Source organism: Dama dama, chromosome 19, assembly GCF_033118175.1.
Source record: "Dama dama isolate Ldn47 chromosome 19, ASM3311817v1, whole genome shotgun sequence".
Lineage (NCBI taxonomy): Eukaryota > Metazoa > Chordata > Mammalia > Artiodactyla > Cervidae > Dama > Dama dama.
This window is the reverse complement of record NC_083699.1, coordinates 7275268-7295347: the sequence shown is the minus strand read 5'-3', so window position 1 is coordinate 7295347 and position 20080 is coordinate 7275268. Positions and strand designations below refer to the sequence as shown.

The window sequence follows — 20080 nt, the reverse complement described above, 5'->3', positions numbered from 1 at the left end:
CGCTATTCTCCCAAGCACAATAGAGAAAACCGGTACTTTACAGGACTTCAGCACTCTCCTGGAGCCAGAGAAGTCTCAGGGGCCCCTGGGGTCAGCCCCTCTCCTCTGGCTCCTCGGGGAGGCTGAGCACAGTAACAGTTCACTCCCCTCGGCTCAGCCAGCGAGGTCTGCAGACAATTTTGGTGTCAGACTGGCGTGGGGAGGGGTGCTGCGGGCATCAGGGGGTAGAGGCCAGGGATGCTGCTCAACATCCCGAAACACAGGACATTGCTCCACGAAAAGGAATTATCCAGCCACAAATATTCGTAGTACTGAGGTTAAGCAAGTCTGAGTTAGAGTGGAATTTATTACAGTAGCATTATCACACCATCCTATAAGGCTTCTTCACTTTCGGCCATTGGCAGCAGCCCTAAGCCTCAGTAAATCTTGCATCACAATGAATCACAACCCGGGACTCAAGGAAATCCTCTAGGATTGTAGGAATGCAGGAATGAGGATGGGGGCTGAGGAACGATTCCACCTCGGCCTGCCTGCTCCACAAGTGCCTTCTCAGCTCTATCATACCTTCTTCCTCAGCAACCAGAGTACCCAGCCTGCCTGCTGAATGTTGCCAAAATGATTAAGGAAAATATTCCCTTGCCCTTACCACTATTTATGATTCCTCTGTGACAAAATAAAAGCTGGTTTGTACAGAAATGCAGGAAAAGGTTTGCTCTTCAGATTGGGTTTTTTATTGTTGGCCCTTTTAAGTTATAAGGTATTGTCTCAGAGAGAGAGTGCACAGCTTATTTCTCATTTTTTGACCTCAGCAGATTAGTAATGAAGAAGAGGTGGTCGGAAATACTTATAGGCCTTTGTAAATATATGAAAATGAATACCCGTACAGTTGAATTCTTTTTTTAAAAAACTTCTTTATCAGTTTTAGAAAGGAAATGCAAAGGCTATGCCCATACCAAAAGGTACTCTCTATTTTCAGTAGGCAATCTTCTCTAACTAGTTGGTTCTGTTTCAGTCTGGACCTCAAGCATAGTGTGAAAAATACTTTTCCCTTTATATTATTATATGGAAAACACATCTATATAGCCATTAGTTAAGAAGGTCTTAGGGTTTTTTTTATCTATTAACATGGATTACATATATGAGAGACACCATTTGCATAAAGTCGAGGTAGATGAATGAAATGATACACAAAAAGAAAAATAACAGGTGATGTGATAAAGCTAAGATAACCAAACTCAGAGTGAAGAATTCCCAACTCAAGCCTTTTTCAAACTACATGCAAAATGATGCTGAAATCCAACTTAAGCGATATACTTGCAATTCTCTTACCTACTTAGAATATAAACGCAAAACTATCTAAAATATATTTTTAAATATCTTATTGACATAAATGTTCTTACAGAATTATGCTGGCACTAGTACAGATCTCTAGAGGCTCTTTCTTTGAAAGAGATAATTCAGTACAATGTTAGCCTTTAAAGAGAATATGTTTGAAAATATTAATATGCAAATATTAAATAACATTAAAATATCCTGAGTTCATGACTCACCCAGATTTTTTGAAAACTTTTTATAAATGGTCAGATGTAAACCATAAAGACCTCTACTTTAGCCACAGAAGTGTAAGTAACAAATTTTCATCTCCTAAATGGTTTTACAATAAGATTAAAAAAATAATGAAGTACTTTCAGATGAACTATTCTATCTGTAATTCTAAAACTTCTTACATTTAAAAAGCATGCTGTTAAATTCATGAGATATTCTACACAAGAGAGTCACTAGAAATCATTTTGCAAACTGCAGGAGGTTAATAATCTCAACTCTCTTTAGTCTATACGGTTTTACAGTAATTGTGATTAGCTACTCCTCACAGTTTGTTGCCCAACATTTCTTTCTCTGAGCCGGTTGCCTTCTTCAGTAAGTACACAAGGCTTGAGAACAAGAGCTTCTGCATGAAACACTACAGGCTTAGCAAACTTCAAACGTCAACCTAATTCTTTGGTACACTCATTTTTAGATTATCTTTTTCAGAAGAAATACTCACCTTGAATCTTATTTACATGAGGAACCCCAGAAAACCCTATGCCAACAACTGCTTCTTTCTTTAAGAATAGAAAATTAACTGTCCTTCCTTTTTTTGTTTCCTCATAAAAAAATACAGTGAACAATTTTCATAAGCCTATTTCCCTTCTTTCCTTTGACATGAAAATATAGAAGCAAACTGACTTTTTATTTCTAATATACAACTTCAGCTAATCTCAAAAAGTTAGTTGGAAGCAATGCACAAAATTACAGAGTTCCACATGCAACAAAACAACTGTTACTTAAACCTCACCAGATCCATTTTTATTTGCAATATTCACATACCTTTCAAAGTAAAGTTCCAATTTTTAACAAATTTGACTTACTCTACTGCCTGCCAGACAGACTCACAGGATTCTATTATAACAGATGGTAACTACTTTTCCACATACTCCTACTGTTTAAGATACACTATTGTAACAATTTATGATGGTAAGATCAGCACAAAGCCATCACCCCCTTGTCTGGCTTTTGCCTATTTAAGGATTAGCCCTTACACCACAACTAATATGTAAATAAATACTTGCTAAATAATGAATGAGTTTATTTCTGCCATGTTTACCACTATCCACTGTAACTATATTTTTAACAATCAACGAACAATCTTGGGCCCTTTTGGGCACCTGTATTCTCCATGCATCAACATTCTCTTTTCTACTTTAAAAAAATGTTTTTGCTGTATTTGCACAATTACCACACACACACACACACACACACACACACACACACAAAAACACGACCACACATCTTCAAACCTCTGAGAAACTTAGGAACATATAATTGTGCTAGGTAATTCATTCAAAAGAAAACAGCAAGTTTAGTCAATTGGACAAAATACGATGTATTTCCTACTCTTAAGAAAAACATTTCCAAAGAGATTTCCATTTAATACTAAAGGAAAAATATAAACAGCTGCCCCCTCCAATTAACAAAATCGATCAACACTTCGTTCCAATGAAACAAGATGCATGGCACCATTTTATGCTCTGCATTATCCCAGGATGGTTAACTACAGAACCACAGGACACTGAACTGATTCCTAGAAAGTCTGGTAAGAAACTAGACATATGTATTAAAACACACAGACACTACATATAGACAGATGCATGTGCTTACTATGACCTTAAGATTTCAATTCTCAAGTACAGTTTTTTAAAAATCCTTACTAGGAATCATAAAAAACTAAAATTCTTGCCTTTTAATCTTCAAGTAAGAGGATACGAGTGTAACTGGCATGTGTCCTCAACAGACACAGAATTCAGTCAAGACCACTCCATGATTTTGTGGGAGGCAGCACTCTAAATGTGTGACATGGTCTGAAGTCTGCGTCCCTAGGTAGTTCTCAGAGAAGTCCTTGTTTAGAGTTTGGACAAGATCATTGGTTCTCAAAATGTGGTCCCTGAAGCAGTTCTCTCAGCATCACCTGGAAACTTGTCAGAAATGAGAATTATGAGGTAACAGATGGATAGCCTGAATTAAGAAACTGTAAGAAGACCTACAAGGCTTGTTTCCACCTCCAGGCAATTGATATATAGTCAAGTTTGAGATCCTCTGAAACAGATAAACACCTTCTCCAAGGATCGAAATCCTACTGTCATCAGAGCAAATGTATCTTCTAGAACTAGCGCTGTGTTCAATTAAACGCACTTGATTATTCATAGTAGTCTGAGTAAAATATCACAATCAAACTTACCATATTCTATTAGATAGTACTTAAAACTTCACATTTTCTCCAGGACAAAATTATATTAGTAAACTTTTCCCAATTAAGTAGACACTATGACAAATGTTTCATATCATTTTAATTCACGGTGGTGATCTACAATTAAACCCTCATGTTTGTAAGGAGGGGGCTTATTCTGTTGTGAAAAGGAAGGAGATCCTTTGATGCCAATTAAGGTACAGGCATTTTGTATCTATTTCTCAAGACCAGCTGCTACCTATAGTTTTCTCTCACTTTCCCATCCCATCTGTGAGAAATGCTGGAGAATAACTCAAAAGTAGGTGCAACAACACGCTGGTGAAAACATGTTTAAAACAACCCAAAGAGTTCACATCAAAAGAGCATTTTTGGATTCCCACCTACAGCAAAGGGTAATAAATCAGGACGCATGAGGCCTCACACGCTGAAAAAATTCTAACCCCCAAATAGAGCTGGTCCTAAAATGTGATGCAATGGAGTCTATTTCAGGAGTTAAGAAGGTGCAAAATGTTGTACCTAAGAATCATAACTCCCAAATATGAAAATGTGAAACTTCCAATGGTATCTTCAACTTTTCTGAGGCTATTACAAAAGGAGGGCAAAAATAATCCTTTGAAATAACATAAAGCTTGGGCGACTGTCAGGGACCAAAAGGAAAAGCTGTTAAAAACCAGCAGGGGTCAAGTTTAAAAGTTAACTTTTGCTCTCCAAGATAAAGGTTCCTTTTCCACCCAGTTTCTGTTTTGACAGGTGACTGCCTTACAACAAACTCCCTCCCTCCCTCCCTTCCTTTGACACCCTTAAGTCAGCCCCTCTTTCAGGGAAACAAATGCTCTTATCTCTTCACACCATAATTCTAAGGGGTTCTTACTAGCCAAATAAACTGACATAGTCTTAAAAACAATGTCCCTAATTTCTCTCAATTTCGTCAAGAAAACCATTGGAGAAGGCTACAAAACTTAATACTATTTTCCTGCTCCAGGCACACACGTAAAGTTGCCTTCATTGGGAATCTAAAAAGCATTTATTTTACAGTACTCAGAGCATATTAAAATCTTCTGCCCTGCCATCCCAGACCTATAAAACATTTATTCATGTAAGTGACTAAATCCTATGTGAAGATGATTAATGCACCCAGCAACCAATTTCATTTCCAATTTCCCATTTTCAAAAATTCCGTCAGGAGTATATACATTTCTTAAATTAGATACTTGCCAGTATTTCACATCAAAAGGCTTCCAAAAAACCAAAACAAACTCATAAAAAAGTCACTGAATGTATTTTAAAAGATCCTTTATACAGCACTTGTTGTATGTCTTCAGAGCTTTCAACACTTTAGATCTATTGAATCAACTAAATTTACACAAATACAAGAATGAAGCTTTGCAAAGCCTAAGTGTGAATACTTTTTCCTAATTTCTTATTTAGCATATTTACATTACCTTCTAATTAAGTTTGGTACTAAACTTCAATGAGATCAAATGTAAAAAAAAAAAAAAAAGAAAAAAAAAGGCTTTAGAACCAAACCCAGGCAGAATTCTCTATTCCTCCTCCATGCTGCAATTCTGAGAGGTCACCTGGGCCAAAGACACAACATTTTAAGGCAAGATATGTTAATATAGCTTTAAAGAAACCTGTGGCCTTTAACTTCTTTTGGCTCCCTCAACACAATAACTCTTTTTGAAAATCAAAACTCTTCACCCTACACTTCGTGGACCTAAGGTATATCAAGTGCTTTTGACATACACCTTCCACTCCATAGAGGTATCAGTAAAATGGCCCTTAAGAAAATCAAACACAAAACAAAAAGCTCACACTGCCTCCTGCTGTTAGAAGGAAATTTCATGAGGTCAAAATGGTCCACAAACTGCACAGTGTAATAAAGCAAGAGACTTAAGTGTTCTCTTTTTCTCTTCTTTTTTAACCTAATGATCTGTTTCCTAATTAAAGCCACAAAAGGGCTGAGACACTATTCACAACCCACCCAAATGTACTGCAGAAAACACTATAATTTTCAGAAGTGAAAATCATATCCCCCAAACAAGCTTTAAACTGGATAGGTGTTTTAAACAAAGCAGAACAAAACACGAGAAAAGCAAGAAAAAAAAAAAAAACAACACTAAAACACCACCCTGCCTGACCAGTGGATGGTTACTCTCCCAGATCTAAGGCAGTCTTAGAGCTGGCTTCTCCCCTTCCTGCTCTCAGCCAGCAGAACAGATTCAATATCCAGTTCATCTCAACAGTCAGAGGGTACACCTTACCCCAGGCCTTCCTAGACCTTGATGATTATTTTCCATGTTTAAGGAGTTGGGAGTAATGTCTCCCAACTTGTCACTGACACTCCTCTCTTCAAAATCTGACAAACCACTCTTGGAGGCATCAGGCACTTGCCCCTGTCCACCTCAGCCATGATACTGTATTAAATCACTGAATATGAAACATAGAAACACAAACAATAGTTTGGATTTGTTTCTTTAAAAATGACATTTGTATTAAAAATCTTAAAATGAAGAGACAATGATTAACCGCGTGTATGGAATTAGAAATTACAAATTGTTAGAATTCTCTTGGTACATCACAACAGTAAAATTTTGCTCTGTGCTTCTGGAGGAACACCCTAAAACAGAAAACCAAAAATTTAAAAAAAAATTATATAAAAGGGGAGCTAAATACCTGAACATTGGAACAAAATGAAGCAAAAAATTTTAAAAAGGAAAAAAAAAAAAAAAACCCCCATTGCATTACAAGTAAGTTACATTTTAAAGGCTGGAAAGAATAAAGAATTCACCAAACAACAGGCCCTATTGTCCTGGCTCCTTCAGGAAGATTATTAAAAGTAAACTGGGAAGTAGTTTGGGGAGGAATAACAGATTCTGGGATCTGGTGGGAAGTTCACAGGTTGGCACCGGCTGGAACAGCTGAGTCTTGAAGGCACTCTGCAGACACAGGGGTGCTGGGGGCCCTGAATCACATTTGCGAAATTTCTGTACTGTAGTTTAAAGAGCTAGCCATCAAAACCATGTATGGCCAACCAATACGAACAAAAAGCTAAATCTAAAAAAACACACACACAACAGTACACACAAAAATGTGCAGATCTGTAACATTTTTTTTTTCACAGCTGATAAAAAAAAATACTACCGTTCTCCCCCAGACTCCCCTTTGATACAGTAGGTAAACAAAATAGATTTTTTTCCCCCCACAAATTATCAGCAGACACTTTCTGGCACCCCACACTGCATTGGTATCAGTGTTAACAGTCCCAGTTCAGATGTGCAACACTTCAGATTGGATACACTGTAACAAGAATCCAACTTTGCATAGACATCCTCAGAATCGAAATCAGTCACGGGGTTGCCTTTCCAAGCTGGCAGAAAAGGAACCCGATCTTAATTTCCAGCTACTCCTGGAAAACAAGGGAAAAACAAAAGTTTCTTCCTCTCCTCCTGCTCCTTCATTTGGTTCTCCCGGACTTCCTTCCGTGTTTTTCAAACTTGGAACTAGAAAAACGGTTGTTGACAGAAAAACAAAACAAAAAATCCCCCCTTTTCCACCTTCTCACCGTCCTCTTGCGCCCCCACCCCATTTCTTTCTTTTTTTTTTTTTTTTCCTCCCAGACTGAAACTTTCGCCTGCCGGTGTCAAGCCGCCAATACAGGGCCCCACGGGCTGCTTCAATGGGGAAATATGCGTCAACCAAAATCAATGAGAAACGTACATGCTGCAAAGATCCACATTTCCACCGGGACTCGGATGGTCATGACGGGACAACCCCTCGGAAACGGGGCAGGGGCGGGGGACGCGGCCACCGCGGCCAGGCGGGCGCCAAGAGCCCCCCGGCCGACGCAAAGTCATCCCCAATCTCAAAGCAAGAAGAGAAATCACATTTAGAAGAGTCGGGTGCGTTTGGCTTTTGTGCGCAGAGCGCGGCTGTCGCGCGGCAGCCGCGGGCGCCTCAGAGGATCACGCAGGCCGAGCAGCAGCCCTCATCGCCGTTGGGCTGCGCCGCGTAGTTCATCTGCCTCACGATCTCGGCGAACAGCTCGTCCACCGAGGCTTTGTTTTTGGCCGAAGTCTCCATGAAGGGGCAGCTCCACTCCTCCGCCAGGGCCTTGCCCTCGCCGAATGAAACCTCGCGCTCGCCCTCCAGGTCCACCTTGTTGCCCACCAGAATCATGGGCACGCGCTCGTACCGCTTCACGCGGATGATCTGGTCCCGCATGGGCTTGATGTCCTGGAAGCTCTGCTGGTTCACAAGGCTGTACACGAGGATGAAGCCCTGGCCATTCTTGATGTACAGGTCCCGCATGGATGCGAACTGCTCCGTGCCCGCCGTGTCCAAGATCTCCAGCACCGACGGCGATGAATCCACTTCAATCTCTTTGCGGTAGAAGTCCTCGATGGTGGGGTCGTACTTCTCGATGAAGGAGCCGGTCACGAACTGCACCGTGAGCGCGGACTTGCCCACGCCGCCCGAGCCCAGCACCACCACTTTGTACTCTCTCATGGCTCCGCAGGCGTTCTCGCTGCGCCTGCCACGGCCCCGTCGGGGCTGCGCACCGGAGGAAAGCTGGGCTTGGTGGCTGGACTCCTCTGTCCTCAGCTCTGCAGGAAAAACTCAGGAGATGACCGAGGAACGCAGGACGCGGAAATCACCAAGCGGGGGCCGGGCGCCGGGCCGGCCGGCGCGGCGGCGCGTCCCTGCAGCGCGGGTCCGGGGCCCCGAGGCAGCCCACGGCGGCAGGAGCAGCCTGGGCGGCGGATCGGGAGGACAATGCCGGCAGCCGGTGAAAGGCGAGGGCTGCAGCTTCTCTCCGCAGCAGCCCAGGAAGGCGAGGAGGCGGCGGCGGCGGCGGGCTGCGGAGGCGGCTGCTAATTGCGCGCCGGGCCGGGACGCGCGTGGCATGAGTCCCCGCAGAGCGTGCGCCCACCGCCGCGGCCCTTCGAGCTCTCTCCCGCAGCCTCCGCGGGGCGAGGGCTTCCTACTCGCCGCGCGCAGCCCTGCCCGCCCCGCCCTGCCGAGCATGCCCACTGCGTCGCTGCCGGCCCCGCCCGCCGGCTCCCCGGCTCCCGGTTTTCCGGGGGGCCGGACGGGGGTGGGGCTGTGGGCGGAGCTAGCGGTTTGACTCAAGGCTAGCGGATTCGGGATCGGTACTAGGACAGGCGCCGGAGAAATGTGTGGGGGTGTATGGGTGTTAAGAGACTGGCTGGGACAGCTCCAGAGGGAGGACGGAGGCCACCTTCCTTGGCCGACTTGGCTTTCGTGCATTGGAGTCCCGGCTCTGTGAGAAGAGGGCGGGCGCCGCGGGCCACCCCGGGAGCAGGCTGGTCTCTTGCCGCTCCGTTTATCCAAAGCTGGTGGACGCCACTCCCCGAGCCCCGGCGGGTGTGCCTGCCGAAGGCCGAGACCCAAAGAACATCTGGGTCTGTGATAGACGGGCGAAGCATCTTTCCCACACTCTAGGCGTGGCCCTTTCTACCCAGGCTTCTCTGGCGGACTCTCCTCGCACTTCAGGCCTCAGACAAAGAAAGCTGGAACATTCGGCCTGAAACCTGTCCGGAGGAGGGAAGGCGCAGCCTCTTAGAGATCGGGGCGGTCTCCAGGCTGGGACTCAGAAGGCCCCACCCACCTCCTCACTCGGCTAGGGCCGAAACCCGGAGAGTGAAAGCACCAGCCGATCCGCAGTCAGCCCGGGCGCCGGTAGCTAGTCAGGGCATGCTCAGTGGGCGGAGTAGGTTTGGGGGTTTGGAAGTAGGAAGCTTGTGCAGTGCACACCCACGCTCCAGCTCAAATTACCTCTCCCAGACTCGGGACCCATTGGTCCCGGGGCGCAAATCTCACACCCTCGAATGTTCTTCCATTGGCTACTGCCAAGGTTTTATCAGTTTGGGCTGCTTCATTGGCTAAAAAGTAGCCTCCGCTCGTGATTGGTTATTTATAGAGATTGAGTTGAGAGGCGGAGGCACAGCTGTTCTTTCTCTGCTCTCCGCCGCCCCCTTCCTCCCACTTCCCCAACCTAGTCGTTTTTGAAGCTAAGAGTGAAAAAATAAAAGGAATTTAGGCGGAGAGCTCAGAGCTAAATATAGTCCTTTGTTGGTGTTTTCAAGTCTGACTTCTCGGTGCCCAGTCACGACTGTCCGTTAAAGGGAGCTGGTTACAGTTCTTGGTCCTCAAGAAATGGCAAAGTTTCCAAGGTGGTTTTTTTTTTTTTTTTAATTTTCCCCAGGGAGGGGGAGGGGCTAGGATGTGGAAATGGGCCACACTGCATTCAGCTCACCCGGTGGGGTGGGGGAATGCCCAGGCTTGCCTTTGGTAAACATCTCTGCTGTGCGGCGGGCGTTCGCTAAACTGGGCTTGGCTCCTACTCACAGGAACTGCCGGCGAGATGCCTTGGCTTGTTCCAGGCCTCTCCTTTCTCGGAGGAGAGATGTCAAGACCTGTCAAAAGGCTAAGCAATGATCGCGTGAGCCCCAGGGGGAAGGGGTGGGAGGGGACCAGGCATCAACCCTGGCTTGGAATCCCGTCGACGCCACTTCTCACTGGTTTAACCGTCTGCATTGGAGGGATAACAGAAATGGTGTACTAATGCTTGGTTTCAGGGCCTTAGTCCCATTGTGACTCAGGGCCGCGTTGCCAGTTAACCTTCTTTGAACCTCTAGCTATAGCTCGTAGAATGCACAGCTGCAACTTGAAGTCCTGGCCATGGGACCCAACGGCCATGGGTCCTGGGCAGCCCCCAGTGCCTTGGGTGGGCGGAACCCATTCCTGCGCCTGGCTTCGCTATTTAGTGGAGAGAGGGGTTATCAGGGTGCTTCGCTGGTTAACCCTGATATGCTGCTGCTGCTAAGTCGCTTCAGTCGTGTCCGACTCTGTGTGACCCCACAGACTGCAGCCCACCAGGTTCCCCCGTCCCTGGGATTCTCCAGGCAAGAACACTGGAGTGGGTTGCCATTTCCTTCTCCAAGGAAAAGTGAAAGTGAAGTCGCTCAGTCGGGTCTGACTCAGCGACCCCATGGACCGCAGGCCACCAGGCTCCCCCATCCATAGGATTTTCCAGGCAAGAGTACTGGAGTGGGGTGCCATTGCCTTCTCCAACCCTGATATAATTCTCCAGATACCTTTCAAGGCAAACTCACCTAATATAGCTGGAGCGATCCTCGCGTTTACCCAGTTTCATGTTTGCCAGGCGTTTTACATGTGCTATCTTATTTACTCCTCATAAAAATAGTAATTATACCTATTTTAAAAATGAGGATACTGAGACCCTAAGATGTCGCATAACTGGCATAGCTGGCATGAAATTTCACAGCACGAGTGGTCGCGCTGGGATCCTGACCCAGGTGTTTGGGTGCAGAACCTGGTCTTGTAACTATTAGGAATACTACTTTCTAACAAGAAAGTTTCCAGATGGTACTCTTTCTTAGGGTGACTTTTGAGGTAGTATGAACAGACTGGCTCTTAAGCCCAAGCTAGAGGGACCCATGTCCACCCCCTGACTCTTCTGATAGTGCCCCTCCCCACAGGGAGGGGCTAGAACCCACATCCAGACCATGTCCCAGGGGGTCAGAATCCTGGAATCCCCTCCCCAGATAGTACCAAACCCTCTCCTAGGATCTGCTTGGACCTGTGAACTCACCCCTGTGTGCAGGAGTGGGTCTTTGTTGGAGTGTGGGTGGTACTTGGACCCATGAGCTAAGGCGTGCCCTCCCAGGCACTTTGGGCCCCCACTTAACTGCAGGGAGAGGGGTGCCTTCTAAGCTTTCTCTTCCCTGCCACTTTCCAGCCTGGCTCTTGGAGAAGTCTAAGAATTTGTGATTCACACCTGACCATTCAGGTCTTGCAAAGAAGTATTTGTCAAGGTGGGAGGACAGATCATATTTTAACACCGTGTTATCTTGATTTTAGGGCTTCTCTGGTGGCTCAGACGGTAAAGCATCTCCCTGCAATGTGGGAGTTTCGGGTTCGATCCCTGGGTGGAGAAGATCCCCTGGAGAAGGAAATGGCAGCCCACTCTAGCACTCTCGCCTGGAAAATACCATGAACAGAGGAGGCTGGTAGGCTACAGTCCATGGGGTCACAAAGAGTAGGTCACGACTGAGCGACTTCACTTATCTTAATTTATAACTGAAATAACTAGAGTAATGCTACTTGGGCCTCTGTCCTGTAGCCCACAGATGTTAGGTGTGGTTCTGAGTATGCTATAGTAGAAAATACTTTGTCCTTATGGGCCAGGTGTCTAATCTCAAGTATTACTCATCAATTATTGTCTGAGACCGTGGGCAAGGCCCTCAAGTTGCTCCCGACCTTAGTTTCTCTAAAGTGGTGATAATAAAGTTTGCCCCACCCACCAAGCTACCCAAGGAACCTTGGAGAATATCTGATGACCAAACGCTTCATTTTACATCACAGCCAGTGAGCAGAATTAGAACCCTGGTATCCTGGCTGCCCCTTTTCAAGGTGCCAGCCTATACTCAGATGATAATTAGCAAATAATGGATGGAAACATGCTTGCAGTGTACCATATATTCATGACAATTACAACCCAGGTGTCTTGACAGCCGTATCTAGAAGAGACCATCTTCAGGACTCTGGGTAGTCATGCAGATGGGTGTTTTTGAATCTTGGTGGCCTCTCTGATACCAAAGAGTTGCCACACTTTGAATCATTCCCATTAAGGATTCTTTGATAACAATTTTTATTACACTCAGATAGTATCCCTCAGAAAGATTTCCATTGGGGCTTTGGGATTCAAAATGAAGTAATGAATGAAATTACTGATGCACACATTTTTAAAGTTGATCACTTCTTCCTGTGAAATTTGTTAGGAGTCTTTATGTACCTTCCTTATGGTATAATCCTGTACCATAATTATTTACATGTCTGTACTGTGTCACTGTGTGAAGTCCTTGAGGTCAGAGGCTACACTTGGCTCATCTTTGGAGCCACCTCTGTCCTTCCCCCAGTAAGAGTGCCTACATAGGAGTCCCACAATTAACTATTCATGGGTATATGAATGGCATTTTATCCCTTTCCCAAACTCTCTTTGTGGTAAAAGATATACTAATTCTTGGTGAGACAAAACATTTCCTGTATCCTTAGAAAACTGTAAAATACTAATGTTTAAGTCTCCCTGAGTCTTAAAGATGCTGGAGTGGTAAAGTCTACCCTTATATGGATGGAAACACTGTCAATGCTGTCTCGTGTGGTTCTGAGTATTTGGGAAAAAATACCAAAGCTCCCAGTAGATAAACTCTGAAGATTTCAAACGTTTGTGCAGATAATACACAAAAGACACCTTTAGAAAACGATCTGAAGTAAAAGCTAACAGATGAAGAACTACTTAATCTTTGGTATTGACTATTATATACACAGTGATCCCTACCTGGCCTGGCTTACACAGTGAGCTTCTGTGACACTGGTTTTGGGCCTTCAAAGAATTAGAGGGTTTGCTAGAACATGAATCTTTTAAGTCCTCCAGAAAATAAGTACCCATCTGTCCTCTTCATTTATACAAAAGTGGAGGTTTATTTCATCATGTTCATAGTTTTAGCTGGCTTGACCTGTAGATAAACAAATAATTCCAAAAAAAATTCTAATTTTGAAAATATCAGGGGTAAGTTGAGAGTAACCATGTAGCATTATTTTAAAGGGATGTTACTGTAAGACTAACTGTGCCTTTCAGAGTTCTAAGTAAATATTTGTTAAGGACCTGAACATGTTATAACCAGGCATCCACAAGCAGGCTTAAGATGTTTCATTTTATCAGTGGTCTTTAAAAAATAATCTCCAGTTATGCCCCTAAAAACACTCATTAGTCACCCAAACCATCATCATTTCATACTCTTCATATTGCATTTTAGGCAGCCAACTTGTAAGAACAATGGCTTGCACTCCTTGTAATGAGATTTTATATCTTAAAAAATGTTTTAAAATTCTAGCATGGTAATTAAAGAGAGACAATATATGCCTGGTTTTATAATTTCACTGTTTGCCCCTTATGTGTACTCTGATTGGATTTTTTTTCTCCTTTTAAAATTATTTTTCAAAGGAAAATATAGATGAGTTAAATTTTAAATTAAATAACCTCTTACAATCCGTCAAGCTTTTTGCAAACCTTTTGATAGGCCCAAATAAAGAAATAGAAAAATCAAAATAACTATTGTCTCAAGGCTATCATATTAGAATTAAATATGATCTCACTATATACATTAATGTGCTGTGTCATTTTTGATAATAAAAACCACTTCTAACTCCATGAAAATGTTATCCTGGGCTGAAGTGTTACACACACGTGGGCAACTACCACACAACTGCTCAGTGAATTTGAGTTCTATCATAGAATCTTACTAACGGTTTGGCCTACGGTCATTAATTTATATGTGTTTTTTTTTTTTTTTTTTAAGAAAAATCTTTTCTAAGATAAATGACCTCTATAGGGTCTGAGATTTGCCTGAGACCCTGATCTGTAGAGAAAAGAACAAAATGGGCTTAGAGCACTACTTTTATGTGATGAATATATTCTCACTCAAAGGAAATTTAAATTGATTTCATTGATCCTATTTTTCACATTTGAAAGCACAGTCACACATCTTAGTCTAAGATTTGTCTCCTTAGACCTGGCATCCCAGAGAAACAAATATAGCAAGAATAGAAGCTATGCCTTAGATCCATTAAAAAGCACTTTCTTCTTGTAAAATTGTCATTATATGCAGATGATATGATACTATATACAGAAAACCCTAAAGACTCCACACAAAAACTGCTAGAACTAATAAATGAATTCAGTAAGGGAGCAGGATACAAGATTAACATATAGAAATTAACTGCATTTCTTTACACCACAATGAAATATCCAATGGAATGTAAAAAAAAAAAAAAGAAAGAAAGAAAATGTACCTTTTAAAATTATATCTGCAGAAATAAAACACTTAGGAATAAACCTGACCAAGGATGTGAAAGACTTATATGCTGACAACTATAAAACACTTATAAAGGAAACTGAATATTATTCAAAGAAATGGAAAGACATTCCATGCTCTTGGATTGGAAGAATTTATATTGTTAAAACAGTCATTCTATCCAAGGCAATCTACACATTTAATATAATCCCTATCAAATTACTAATGACATTTTTCACAGTAGTAGAACAAATAATTCTATTCCTATGGAACATGAAAGACCCAGGATTGCCAAGGATTAGTGAAGAAGAACAAGAAAGCAAGAAGCATAAACTTCCCAGACTTCAGACAATACTACAAAGCTACAGTAATCAAAACACTGTATACTGGCACAAAAACAGATATATGGATCTACAGAACAGAATACAGAGACCAAAATAAACCCATACACCTACAGTCAAGGCTTCATGCTCCAAGCCAGGCATTGATAGTATGGGAACTGTGAACTTCCAGATGTTCAAGCTGGATTTAGAAAAGGCACAGAAACCAGATATGAAATTGCCAACATCCACTGGATCATCGAAAAAGCAAGAGAGTTCCAGAAAAACATCTGCTTTACTGACTGTGCCGTAGCCTTTGACTGTGTGGATCACAACAAAATGTGGAAAATTCTTCAAGAGATGGGAATACCAGACCATCTAACCTGCCTCCTGAGAAATCTGTATGCTGGTCAAGAAGCGACAGTTAGAACCGGACATGGAAAACCAGACTGGTTCCAAATAGGAAATGGAGTATGTCAAGGCTGTATATTGTTACCCTGCTTATTTAACTTCTATGCAGAGTACATCATGTGAAATGCCAGGCTGGATGAAGCACAAGCTGGAATCAAGATTGCTGGGAGAAATATCAATAACCTCAGATATGCAGAAAGTGAAGAGGAACTAAAGAGCCTCTTGATGAAAATGAAAGAGGATAGTGAAAAAGCTAGGCTAAAACTGAACATTCAAAAAACTAAGATCATGGAATCCAGTCCCATCACTTCATGGCAAATAGATGGGGAAACAATGGAAACAGTGACAGACTTTATTTTGGGGGGCTCCAAAATCACTGCTGATGGTGACTGCAACCATGAAATTTAAAGACGCTTGCTCCTTGGAAGAAAAGCTAGACAGCATATTAAAAAGCCAACAAAGGTCTGTCTAGTCAAAGCTATGGTTTTTCCAGTAGTCATGAATGGACGTGAGAGTTAGACTATAAGGAAGGCTGAGTGCCGAAGAATTGATGCTTTGATCTGTGGTGTTGGAGAAGACTTTTGAGAATTCCTTGGATTGCAAGGAGATAAAACCATTCAATCCTAAAGGAAATCAGGCCTGAATATTCATTGGAAGGACTGATGGTGAAGCTGAAACTCCAATACTTTAGGCACCTGATGTGAAGAACTGACTCATTGGGAAAGATCCTGATGCTGGGAAAGATTGAAAGCAGGAGGAGAAGGGGATAACAGAGGATGAGATGGTTGGATGCATCACGGATTTGATGGGCATGAGTTTGACCAAGCTGCAGGAATTGGTGATGGACAGAGAAGCCTCGAGTGCTGCCATCCACGGGGTCACAAAGAGTGCCAAACAACTGAATGACTAAACCAAGCTGAACCTACATCAACTAATCCTCACCATAAGAGGGAAGAATATACAATAGGAAAAGGACAGTCTTTTTAGCAAGTGGTATTGGGAAAGTTGGACAGCCAGATATAAATCAATGAGGTCAGAACACACCCTCTCGCCATGGCTTAAAGACTTAAAGCTACAACATGACATCATCAAACTGCTAGAAGAGATCACAGGCAAAACATTCTCTGATGTAAATCATACCAATTTCTTAGTCCCCCAAAGCAATAGAAATAAAAAGAAAAATAAAACAAATGGGACCTAATCAAACTTACAAGCTTTTTCACAGCAAGGGAAACCATAAGTGGGAGAACATATTTGCAAATTATGCAACAGACAAGGGTTTAGTTTCCAAAATATACCAACAACTCATACAACAACAACAACAAACAACCCAATCCAAAAAGAGCAGAAGACCTAAACAAACATTTTCCCAAAGAAGAAATATAGATGGCCAACAGGCATGTGAATAGATGCTCAACACCACTAATTATTAGAAAAATGCAAGTCAAGACTACAGTTAGGTACCACTTCACACTGGTCAGGATGGCCATAAAAAAGTCTACGGATAACAAATGCTAAAGAGAGTATGGAGAAAATGGGCCCTTGCTACACTGCTGGTGGGAATAAAGCTGGTTCAGCCACTGTGGAGGTTGGAGCTTCCTCAGAAAATAAAAAATAGAATTACCATAGGATCCAATCATCCCACTCGTGTGCACATGTCCAGTCAAAACTATAATTAAAAAAGATGCATGCACCCGTGTTCATAGCAGCACAATTCACATAACCCAGACATGCAAACAGCCTAAATGTCCATCAATAGATGAAGAGATAAAGATGCTATGGCACATATATACAGTGAAATACTACTTGGCCATAAAAAGGAACAAAACCATGCTATTTGCAGCAATATGGATGCAACAAGAGACTATCACACTAAGTGAAATAAGTCAGAGGAAGACAAACACCATATGATGTCACTTATATGTGGAGAGTCTAAAATGAGACACAAAAGAACCAATCTGAGAAACAGCATCAGGGACATGGAGAGCAGACTGGTGGTTGCCATGGGGAAAGAATGAGTGGGAGGCTGGGGTTAGCAGATGTATGCTTTTCTATATAGAATGGATAAACAACAAGGTCCTACTGCATAGCACAGAGAACTGCATTTAATAGCCTATGATAAACCATAATGGAAAAGATTATAAAAAACACCTCTTTATAACTGAATAATTTGCTATACATCAGTAATTAACACAACACTGTAAATCAACTAAAGTTCAATAAAATAATAACGTTTAAAAAAAAAAGAACTTTCACTTTCTTTTTTGTCACCAACCACTAGATTAAAGGAGTCGCCCTCTCTCTTGCAGGAACAAAAATCCATCACTTCCATTGATGCTGGAGGAAGCCTACCATTCTTTCTGCAGCAGTGACTCCAATAAATCCTTCAAACTTTGTGGTTTTGATGGAGACAGTGAGAGTCTATACTGAGGGAGAGGAAGCCCTCTGTAAATTACCATCAGCCGTCAGGTTTGGTTTAAGGAATCTGCCAAAGGGGTTTCTATTTTACTTGCAGTTCACTATCTTGTGATAGAAAGTTTCAGAAAAGGATCTGTGGTGATATCTTAGGAAGATAACACTAGAACTGCAGAATTCAGGCTATTTAAATAATTTTATGATTATTGTATTCAGTTCCATTGTAGAAGTTTGTTAACTCTTCTGAAGAATTTTTTCTTTCTTTGTTTTAAAACTTACATTTAAAACAAAGATTATTGGACTATTATTCAACTATGGCAATGTGAACATATTACCCCTGAACTATAAAAACCAAATCCTTTCTGTTAAGGAATTTATGTCCTTAAAAAAACCTTATTGCCATGTAGAATATAATTATATAGAGTTATTGAAAAGGAGTGATCATAGGAAACTTATCAAACATTTCCATGTTTCATGTAAGCTAAATGTTTTAAACAAGCAGTTGGCAAACTTTTTTCAGTAAAGGGCCAGAGAGTAAACATTTCAGATTTTGCAGGCCATACATCTCCATTGCAACTACTCAAATATGCCCCTGCAGTATAAAAGCAGCCATAGACAATATGTAAATAAATGCGCATGACTGAGTTCCATAACACTTTCTTTACAGAAACAGGTGGTGGGCTGCCTTGGGCCCACAGCTTCATGGTTTGCCAATCTCTAGGCTATGTATTAAGAAAATATCCTCATTTGTTGCTGGAGGCCAAACACATAATCAAAATGAAGTACTCATCTGTCACTGGATATAACCATAACTCTTGACTTCAATCTATAGTGAAAGTGAAAGTTGCTCAGTTGTGTCTGACTCTTTGCAACCCCATAGACTATACAGTCCATGCAATTCTTCAGGCCAGAATACTGGAGTAGGTAGCCTTTCCCTTCTCCAGGGGGTCCTCCCAACCCAGGGATCAAACCCAGGTCTCCTGCATTGCAGGCAGATTCTTTACCAGCTGAGCCACAAGGGAAGCCCTTTAATCTATAGTGAAATACTACTCAAATAGTGAATATACAGACACAATTCTACATAACTTTAGGAAATTGTTTATAACTTATGAAATATTCAGATTTATATTTTTACACGTGTACTTTAAATGTGTTTTCAATAGTTAAAGTAGACCCATCTTTTGTTGGAATTCTTAACGTTTTCTTATTGATTTATAATTGTTGACTATGTATTATGGTTATGTTACATAATAAGGATATTAACCTCTGATAATCACATACTTTGAAAATAACTATTAGTTTGTTATTAGCCCATATTTATGCTTTTTCATTAATATTTTAAAAAATATTCTATTTGAATTTATTGACTTTTTTCTTTTGGGTTTTCTTTCGGAAATTCATGCCACAAATATAAAGCTGTCTTACACTCCAGGATATTTATAAAACTAGTGTTATGTAAGTATTTATAAATGTGACCTTGTCTAACTCAATGAAATTATGAGCCATGTAGTGTAGGGCCACCCAAGGCAGATGGGTCATGGTGGAGAGTTCTGACAAAACGTGGTCGACTGGAAAAGGAAATGGAAAATCACTTCAGTATTCTTACCTTGAGAACCCCATGAACAGTATGAAAAGGCAAAAAGATAGGACACTGAAAGATGAACTCCCCAGGGCGGTAGTTGCCCAATACGCTACTGGAGAAGAGCAGAGAAGTGACTCCAGAAAGAATAAAGAAATGGAGACAAAGCGAAAACAACACCCAGTTGTGGATGTGACTAGTGATGGAAGTAAAGTCCGATGCTGTAAGAACAGTGTTGCATAGGTACCTGGGAATGTTAGGTCCATGAATCAAGGTAAAGTTGAAGTGGTCAAACAGGAGATGGAAAGAGTGAACATTGATATTTTAGTAATCAGTGAACTAAGATGGACAGGAATGGGCGAATTTAATTCAGATGACTATTATATCTACTACTGTGGGCAAGAATCCCTTGGAAGAAATGGAGTAGCCCTCACAGTCAACAAGAGAGTCCCAAATTCAGTACTTGGGTGCAATCTCAAAAATGACAGAATGACCTCTGTTCATTTCCAAGGCAAAGTATTCATTATCACAGTAATCCAAGTCTATGCCCCTACCACTAATGCTGAAGAAGTTGAAGTTGAATGTGTATATGACTATCTATGAGATCTTTCAGAACTAACACCCAAAAAAGATGTCCTTTTCATCACAGGGGACTGGAATGCAAACGTTG

The 20080-nt window shown here is 42.0% G+C and overlaps 1 protein-coding gene across 1 annotated transcript; it reads right to left on the bottom strand.

Annotated features, from left to right (window-relative positions):
* Window positions 1-3866: 3866 nt before the first annotated feature.
* On the bottom strand, window positions 3867-8436 carry RAP2B (RAP2B, member of RAS oncogene family). Its single transcript, XM_061168167.1, has one exon. It carries the CDS (start codon window positions 8291-8293, stop codon window positions 7742-7744), a length of 552 nt encoding a protein of 183 aa, XP_061024150.1. The 5' UTR covers window positions 8294-8436; the 3' UTR covers window positions 3867-7741.
* Window positions 8437-20080: the final 11644 nt, after the last annotated feature.

Excerpts from the sequence above, each read along its gene's own strand:
- RAP2B (XM_061168167.1), bottom strand. The coding sequence starts at position 8,293 with ATGAGAGAGTACAAAGTGGTGGTGCTGGGCTCGGGCGGCGTGGGCAAG.